At 46.1% G+C, this 10,000-nt stretch overlaps 1 protein-coding gene across 1 annotated transcript in view; it reads right to left on the bottom strand.

Annotated features, from left to right (window-relative positions):
• Window positions 1-10,000, bottom strand: part of loxl1 (lysyl oxidase-like 1) — a 29,082-nt gene that overhangs the window by 4,650 nt on the left and 14,432 nt on the right. Inside the window, 1 exon segment of the mRNA XM_048232355.1 lies at window positions 3,330-3,467. Within this exon segment, the coding sequence (XP_048088312.1) occupies window positions 3,330-3,467 (138 nt within the window).

Here is a 10,000-nt window from a genome sequence, read left to right as displayed (position 1 = left end):
CTTTTCCCTCAAAACCAGATGTTTATCCTTGAGGGTGGCTGAGGAGATGGTTGTTGTGTTTGTGTGTGTGTGTGTGTGTGTGTGTGTGTGTGTGTGTGTGTGTGTGTGTGTGTGTGTGTGTGTGTGTGTGTGTGTGTGTGTGTGTGTGTGTGTGTGTGTGTGTGTGTGTGTGTGTATGTCTGGTGCTAATGGAGGTTTGTTGAGGCTGGAGTTTGTCTTTAAGCAGTCACTTATCACAAGCACATTTCAGGCACACATTTTCCTGCTCTTTTCCCCTCAAAACCAGATGTTTATCCTTGAGGGTGGCTGAGGAGATGGTTGTTGTGTTTGTGTGTGTGTGTGTGTGTGTGTGTGTGTGTGTGTGTGTGTGTGTGTGTGTGTGTGTGTGCGTTACCACAGGCCTTTGGCTTCCTCTGCTCTCTGTCTCAATCCTTAACATCATGCAGTGGAGGTAAGAGAGGAATTGCATGGCTGGAGACACACTAGGAGTGTGAGTGTGTGTGTGTGTGTGTGTGTGTGTGTGTGTGTGTGTGTGTGTGTGAGAGAGAGAGAGAGAGAGAGAGAGAGAGAGAGAGGTCTTGTTCCAAATGCCTCATTCTGTGTCCAATTGTTGTAAATGTCATATTTGACTAACAGGCTTTGCTGTTGAGTAGTTCAAGACCTCCTCACACGTCTTTGAGTGCACTTAGAGTCAGTGGAAACAAACTCAGAGGTCGATACTGACGGACACTAATCACCAAAGTCACAGCACAGAACGCACGTGTGTCCAGCAAAGACTAGTCAACAGTTACCTCAGAACAAATCAGCACGCCAATCCCTTTGATATAAAAACCATAGGATCGTCACTCTCACAAAAAGCACATGGAATTTAAGGAAAGCTCCTTTGAATAGGATTGTTTTCAAATACTAGCGTTCATGTGTAGGCGTGCTAAGTCTCTTTGGACAGCATCATACTATAACTCTACTAAAACCACATAAGCCTGCAGTATGTTAGCAGCAAAGCTATGCTAACATAACTGACCATTGGGAGTGATCTAATGACGAGATTAGAACTTGTCCATCATGAAACACCATGTCATTATTCAGTACCAGACACATATTACCAGACATCCCAACCTGGAAAACGTCATTTCAGGGAGGTATCACACCCCCCCCCCCCCAACAAAAAAAAAGGCCTACTTAATGTCTAGTCAGTACACCAAATATGGAAGGCATAGAAATTGTGAAAATATGTAGATTTTGGTAGTTTTTTTTTCTTTCATGTAGCCTTGGCAACTAGCCATCTAGTAGGCTATAGGCCTGAATAATATGCACATGAATTGGCACTTAAACTCACCTCAACATGTCTTTTGCAATCATTTAACCCGGCATGGGCAATGCTAAAGTCACTGTTACAAACAGGGCAGTGTGCAAGACTAGGCCTATCATTATTTTTTACTCTTATGAGACAAGGGTAGCCTACATTTTCCTTTTTTTGAGGCACTGACTCTGCTATGACACTCCTATTTCTATACACTGAACTGATTGATTAAGTTTGGGAGAAAAGAGATAAATTAAAGCCCGCCTACACTGAAAACTGATTGGTTGACACAGTAAGTCAACGGAGGTTTTGACGCTTGCATTACGCAAACCACCCCACTGCCATACCACTTCATCCCAACAGCTCATACGCAGTACCTGCACAAACACCCATCCCGACCTCTGACTTCAACAAGGTCAAAGGTCACCACGCACCGGAACTAAAGACCAATACACAAGCCCCAGACACTGGATAACCGTGTGCGTCAACGGCACCTCACTGACGGACAGAACGCCATGACCTCTACCTCACACTGTCATGCTCGCGCCACAGAGGTGATCGTGTTGTCCCTCTTATAGCTTTATAGTTTCATGGTTTATATCTGCTTTATACACAGTTTATATTAAATCTTTATATCAGTCTTACACATGATTTATAGTAGGTTGTGTTAGGCTAAGAGCTAAGTGACTCATGGAGTAATGCTCTTAAGCCCCAGCAGGGTGTGTGTGTGTGTGTGTGTGTGTGTGAGAAAGAGACTGTTCTACCAGACACCATCAGACACAGTGACCTGTCACAGAGACATATGAAAACACACACCCTGTATATCTTTTCCCTTTGACCACACACACACACACACACACACACAAACACACACACACACAAACAAATACAAAAATACACACACACACACACACAGCATATGAAAACACACACACTGTATATCTGTTCCCATTGAGCAGGGACAGACTGTGGGTCACAGTGAGGGTATTGTGAGAAACTGGGACAGTGTGTGTGTGTGTGTGTGTGTGTGTGTGTGTGTGTGTGTGTGTGTCCCCCTCTCTAAACCAACCTCTCCCACCACCATCTTTCTCATTCTCCCTCATTTTATCTGCCAACCCCCACCCCCCTCTCTGTCTCCCTCTCTCTCTCTCTCTCTACCTCTCTCTGTCTGTCTAGTGTCTCTTATCTGTGTCACAGACCCACATGTGTGCGGTGACAGCCCTGGGCTCCCATTCCCGAGTCTGACAGGCCAGTGAGAACATTATTTACCCATGGCCCGTGCCATGAGCTCAGCGCCCAGGGGACCATGGGTATAAATACATATGTGATGATGTCACTGGGTTAGCAACACACTGCTAATCAGCTAATGGCCACGCCACATTCCTGCACGCTTACAACAACAACAGCAGCAGAGGCATGCATACATACACACACACACACATACATAGACAGACAGACAGACACACACACACAAAAACACACACACACACACACACACACACACACACACACACAGCTCCAGACTGGCAAAAGCTAACCAACCACGACAACTGTTCCCAGCCAGGCCGTAGATCTCTGGCCAAGCTCTTTCTCAAGTCCTGGCAAGGACGCAAGCCTCGAGAAAACCACTTTACTGTTCTAACATTCCAGACAGGGTGGTGCTTGTGGTTGTGGTGGTGGGGGGAGACATCATTACAGTTAGAACTGAGATTTAACAACATGCCAGGCCATCAAGTGTGAAAAAGCTCCGTCCAAGTCTACAAAACAATGTGCCCAGACACGATTTTTTTTAATATGGCTACCCATTAAGGCATTTTAACAAGGTGAGACCCTTTGCAAGAGTTGGACTAACAAGCCTCTTACTGGACATGCCTAGCCTGCACCTGAGGTCAGGCAATGCCCATTTGGTCACTACAGTTATCTTTGAACCGCAGAGAACCTGACATCAAAAGGCAATAGAGTTCTAGAACACTGCAGAGACTTCTGGGAAATGTAGTATTGCTTTGTGGGCTGCATTGGCATCACTCACTGGTGGCAGCTGTGCCACTCCCAGGTGTGACGTGGGCGGTTGGGCATGAAGTCGGCCGTGCCTTGTTCTTCTTCACCCGGGAACGGGCAGAAGGACGCCAAGACGTCATAGTCGGACGTCTCGGTGCCGTACGCTGTGCTGTGGGAGAGAGAGAGGAGTGGACAGAGAAAGGTGTCAACACAACAGAATACTCCACAGACTATCACTAACCGCTACATGTTCAAATATGACCCTCACTGCTAACCGCTACATGTTCAAATATGACCCTCACTGCTAACCGCTACATGTTCAAATATGACCCTCACTGCTAACCGCTACATGCTCCAGTCTGACCTCACTGCTAACCGCTACATGCTCCAGTCTGACCTCACTGCTAACCGCTACATGTTCAAATATGACCCTCACTGCTAACCGCTACATGTTCAAATATGACCCTCACTGCTAACCGCTACATGTTCAAATATGACCCTCACTGCTAACCGCCACACGCCCAGTGTCTCTGTGTGCTCTGTATGCTTGGCGCTATGCTCTGGTAGGCTATGACCCTCACTGCTAACCGCTACATGCTCCAGTCTGACCTCACTGCTAACCGCTACATGCTCCAGTCTGACCTCACTGCTAACCGCTACATGTTCAAATATGACCCTCACTGCTAACCGCTACATGTTCAAATATGACCCTCACTGCTAACCGCCACACGCCCAGTGTCTCTGTGTGCTCTGTATGCTTGGCGCTATGCTCTGGTAGGCTATGACCCTCACTGCTAACCGCTACATGTTCAAATATGACCTCACTGCTAACCGGCTACTTCCAGTCTGACCCTCACTGCTAACCGCTACATGCCCAGTCTGACCCTCACTGCTAACCGCTACATCGCCCAACAGACCCTCAATTGCTAACCGCCATGTTCAAATATGACCCTCACTGCTAACCGCTACATGTTCAAATATGACCCTCACTGCTAATCACTACATGCTTCCATGCCTGACTCACTGCTAACCTACACGCTTCTCCAGTCTGACCTCACTGCTAACCGCTACATGCTCCAGTCTGACCTCACTGCTAACCGCTACATGTTCAAATATGACCCTCACTGCTAACCGCTACATGCTCCAGTCTGACCTCACTGCTAACCGCTACACGCTCAAATATGACCTCACTGCTAACCGCTACATGCTCCAGTCTGACCTCACTGCTAACCGCTACATGTTCAAATATGACCCTCACTGCTAACCGCTACCACGCTCAGTCCTGACCCTCACTGCTAACCGCTACATGCTCCAGTCTGACCTCACTGCTAACCGCCACACGCCCAGTGTGTGTGTGTGTGTGTGTGTGTGTGTGTGTGTGTGTTTGTGTGTGAGATTATGCTTCCTCACTCATTACCACCAGACAGCAGAGGTGGGGAGATGACAAACACGGTAAATCGCATCGCTTCTCGCAGCTAATGGGCGAACGAGGCAGCAACCAAAACAAATATGCTGATGGGGATCAGGTGCATTGACGATTAATATTTTGATTAACAGGATCAACACGACGAATCGCCTGTCTGGAATCCTCTGCCTATGGTGGCCTGATTCAGTGTCACTCTCCCTACTCGCCGACTGGTGACCGGACAGGCCATGGAGACGGACGCTCTTAGGCAGTGTCATCCTCACTGCTAATCACTACACGCTCCAGTCTGACCCTCACTGCTAACCGCTACACGCTCCAGTCTGACCCTCACTGCTAACCGCTACATGTTCAAATATGACCCTCACTGCTAACCGCTACACGCTCCAGTCTGACCCTCACTGCTAACCGCTACATGCTCCAGTCTGACCCTCACTGCTAACCGCTACACGTTCAAATATGACCCTCACTGCTAACCGCTACATGCTCCAGTCTGACCCTCACTGCTAACCGCTACACGCTCCAGTGTCTCTGTGTGCTCTGTATGCTTGGCGCTATGCTCTGGTAGGCTATGACCCTCACTGCTAAGCGCTACATGTTCCAGTGTCACCCTGACTACTACACACTACATGCACCAGTCTGACCCACACTGCTAAGTACTACGTCTATCTCTATGCTAAGTGCTATGCAGGGACGGATTAAACCGATATTGGCCCCTGTGCACAATATCAAAAAGGGCCCCCCCTCCCCCTGACCGCGACACGCGCATGCAGCCAGTGCGTCTCTCTTTGCTGTCGCTGCGCAGGCTGGTGCACAATTTCACACAATGAAAATGTAGTACATTATGTCATATATTATAACTCAGGCCACACAGAAATGAATTCCAGCAGCTGTTTTTATTATTAGGCTGTAATCTCCCTTTGCTGTCCAAACAGTCTACAGCAGGGGTTCCCAACCTTTTTCATTAAACGGTCCGGACAACAGTTGTCATATTCATACAGGTAGCAGGGACGTTGATAATATTTTGTGAGAGGTGGTGGTGATGATATTACGTGGGGTTCGGGGGTGTCTCCCCTGGGAAATTTTCGAAATTCTGGCTGTTAAATCCACCCTTTTAACGTAGTTTGGAAGGGGTATAAACACTTTAACAGAGCAAGCAGGGCCCGTTTTCTGTCTGACTCAAGTGACGTGAACATTGGCTACCTGCATGATAAGGTTTTCACTTTGCTATCCAATCGCTATGCTGTTTTCATGAACATTGCCGGAATCCACTTCATTCACCTACCCACGAGTGGTTCAGTTTGTCAGTTCTACTTTCGCAAACATGCATACACATTGGATGAGCACTCAGAGCCTACCACTTCTACCTAATGTTATGTCTCTATATTTTATGAATTAAGAAGTATTTATTGATCAGGAAAACATTTAGTTTATTTTTCTTCCACGGTTCCATAACACCATTCAGTTGTGCCGCAAATTAACAGACAGAAGCACCGGGCATAATCTAGTCTAAATTCATGGCAATTTTTTTTTTAATCTGAGGGCCCCCATTGGCTCAGGGCCTCTGTGCACATGCACACTTGGCACAAGCCATAATCCGTCCCTGGTGCTATGTTCTGGTATGACAGCCCCTGCTTAGCGCTAAAAGCTTAAGTGTCTCTAGGCTAAGCGCTACATTCAAAAGTGAGTGTCATCACTCTAGCTTGTTTCTGATTCAAGGAATTTAAGATGTTACAACCGTCCCCTGTTAAAACTGTCCCTGGTCTCCGTCCAGCCCTGAGAGAGTAGCCTACTAAACAATTTGTTGAGAACTGACAAAAAGAGTCATGTTCCTAGTCAGAACAGTAAAGCATAGTGCAATACCAGCCGTTCTGGGCGTGCACCGATATTGGCAGAGATGCAGTTCTGCTTATTATAAGTTCTTGTGACATCAACATGAATTTGAAGCCATTATTTTAACGTAAGGTATCGTAAGGACACCCTTAATTTTTAGACAATTCTTCTTGAACACTCTCTGTCAGTCTGGTTTTTCAGAACGGCTCGTCCATGCTACCAGCGCTATCAGCGATGTCAAGTGATTACTTTTAAATCAGGAATGATTGGGTATTCTCCACCGCTCACTGATCGGTGGCTGAAGGAATGACAGAGACGGATGCGCTCTCAGATACCGGCTGGCGATGGCGGCGAGTCTCCCCAGAGGTCCCCCTCTCAGGTAATTCATGAGCGACACACACACCAGCAGCAGAAGCGACTCCCCAGCCTCCTATCAGATGGGCTCTCGTAACCATGACAAAGGGGGAAATGAGTGGCTGAAGGCTGTCGAGAGGGTGGGTGCTCTGGAGTGCACGTACACACACACACACACTCACACACACACACACACACACATACACACACACACACACACACACACAAACACAACACACACACACACACACACACACACACACACACACACACACACACATACAAACACACACACACACACACACACACACACACACACACACACACACACACCTCTTCGCACACTCTTGAATTTGTGTGAATGTCTGCAAGTGTTTGGCGATACCCATCGAAAATAAATGAGTGTGACGCTCAGTGCTTTGGGGACTATGCGCTGCCATGACTCTGCCACACTTTTGGCACCATTTGCCTTTAGTCTCAGAGCCGCACTGAAAACACATGAGCTACTTTATATTTACACACACACACACACACACACACACACACAAAGCTACTTTATATGTCAGCGCATGAATAATTTTCAGTCTGCAACCCCACAACACGGTCTACGATGACTCCTCTCAAGTGCGGCGATGTGTGAGCCTCTATAGATGTGATGGTGTTGAATTCGACGTGACTTCGTGCTGAACTTGCTTCATGAATGATTCAGATGCACGACTCGTGTAAATAAAACGTAGCAAAACATATCGCTCATAACGCTCAGAAGACGGCAAACTGTTCGGAGAGGAATTCAGGAAAAGATGAAGTACCAGCAGAGCTTCACTTTAATAGGCCTTCATGAAGAGCAAAAAAAAACAACAACAACAACAACAACAACAACAACAACAAAACAAACAAACATATTTTGACACTCTGTTGAACATTGTGTGGAACAAAAGTGAACTTTATATTAGCAGGAAGGGATTTGGGGTCTTTTTAGCTGCCAATTGATAAGCCACTGAGGACAATTAGTGTTTTAATTGGGGTGCGGTTGAGGTCAGAGCTAGTGAGCGGAGCGCGAGCGAGCGAGGAGCGGAGTGGATGGAATTTTTTTTGGAGCGCGGAGCGGCCGCTCTGTCCCGCTCCATTTTCGCTCCGATACCGCTCACGCCACGAGTGTGAGGCATGCCCAGATCCACCCTGAATTCACGTCTTTGAAGTGTATCCAAGACCGCTACAATTCAAAACAAACATATTGACCATAATTGTAACAGTTTAGGCATAGCCAGAGCTTTGATCAAGATAAGCTTTAAAGGCTAGCATTCAGAATCAGGGGAGAGAATAGCCCCTGTATCCCAGAATGCATTGTCCCAGAGTCCGTAGCACATAGGACTAGTCCAGCATGCCGACGTTACAGGAAGTTCCTTGGGGATGAAGTCGCTAAATATTTTAGAAAGGAAACTGAAAGTCATAGGGCTTACAAGCGTAGGCTACTATTCCTACAAAACAACTAGATACTAACAATGTAGAGCAAGAACAACTATGTGGTGACACTGTTCCAGTGAGATTTATTTTGGAATTTAAGAAGACACATTTGAAAAACATGAGTGTGCTAGGAGAGCAAAGAAAACGCGTGAGCAATTTGAATGGCCTATGCTTTAAGTAAGGCTGAAGTAAACTCGGATGCTGAACCTGTATTATTTAGGCAATTAATCCCACATATCCCTTTAGTTTTAGGCTTATTGACGTTGGCAAGCTTGTTCATTGTTGCCCTGTCGGTGTTGCATTAGGCTATCTTTTACAACAGCCTACATGTTCTATGAGTGACATTGCCGTTGCTCTTAGTTCTTTGGGATTTACGTTTTCTAAGGTGATAATTCAGCTTGTAGATTATTTCTCCATCTTTTAAATTGGAGCCAAGCGGGGCGATTTCACTGGAGCCGGGAGGATTTTGAAGTGGAGCGGGGGCCCGAATTGAGCCGGAGGCGGCCTGACGTGAATTTGAGCGGAGGAGCGGCCGAGCGAACAGCCACCTGAGCGAGGAGCGGGATATTCGCACCGCTCAGCTCTGCTCACTAGCTCTGGTTGAGGTCTCAAAAAATTGTTTGTGTTCATTTTGTGCATATATTAAAATGATAATGAATAAATCATTTATAATGACTGCATACATTACTTTTTATATTTTATACTAAGTATAATTTATCACTAATGATTAGTTGACAGTTGACATACTTTATTTCCTATATCTTTTCCTAGTTTGGTGACTATACAAATAATTACTAGCTGTTGAAGTATAAGTATAAGTATATATACTTTTTTGATCCCGTGAGGGAAATTTGGTCTCTGCATTTAACCCAATCGGTGAATTAGTGAAACACAAACAGCACACAGTGAGGTGAAGCACACACTAATCCCGGCGCAGTGAGCTGCCTGCTACGGCCCACTGGTCGGGGCTCGAACCGGCAACCTCCCGGTTACAAGTCCAGAGTGCTAACCAGTGGGCCACGGCTGCCCCTAAGTAGCTGAATGCTAGGCCTTGTTGATAGTTGCCATGTTTTGGATGCATCACAGAGTATGTAAAACTATCAAACTGTATCTTAAAGTCAACAGATTTGCTCTGCACACACCAAACGTAGCATAGATAGCACAAACAAAAGCCGCCTAGCCTGGTAACAGAGATATTACTGTGATATAATTGCATAATGACCCTTTGGCCATGCCATTTGTGTCATCAGCTCCTGTTATTGCAGCTACAATTCTAAGAGATGTCATGACAAATACAGATACCACTAAGATGACTAAGATAGTAATTGCCAGCAAGATGGCAAAATGTAACATCAACTGTTATGATTACCAATGACAACTGTAGTACATCAGCTCTTATGAACTCTTATGATGCAGGGTTCATGTAAAGTGTTACTTGTTGCTTTATATAGCCAAAGCCATGTATATGTGTGTGTGTGTGTGTGTGTGTGTTTTACCTATTGCTTTATAAAGCCAAGGTTGGCCTTACCTTTGTGTGTGTGTGTGTGTATGTGTGTGTGTCTGTTACCTATGGTTTTATATAGCCATAGTCACAGTGTGTGTGTGTGTGTGTGTGTGTGTTACCTGTT

This window comes from Alosa alosa, chromosome 21 (genome assembly GCF_017589495.1).
Source record: "Alosa alosa isolate M-15738 ecotype Scorff River chromosome 21, AALO_Geno_1.1, whole genome shotgun sequence".
NCBI lineage: Eukaryota > Metazoa > Chordata > Actinopteri > Clupeiformes > Clupeidae > Alosa > Alosa alosa.
This window is presented reverse-complemented; position numbering and strand designations above follow the sequence as displayed.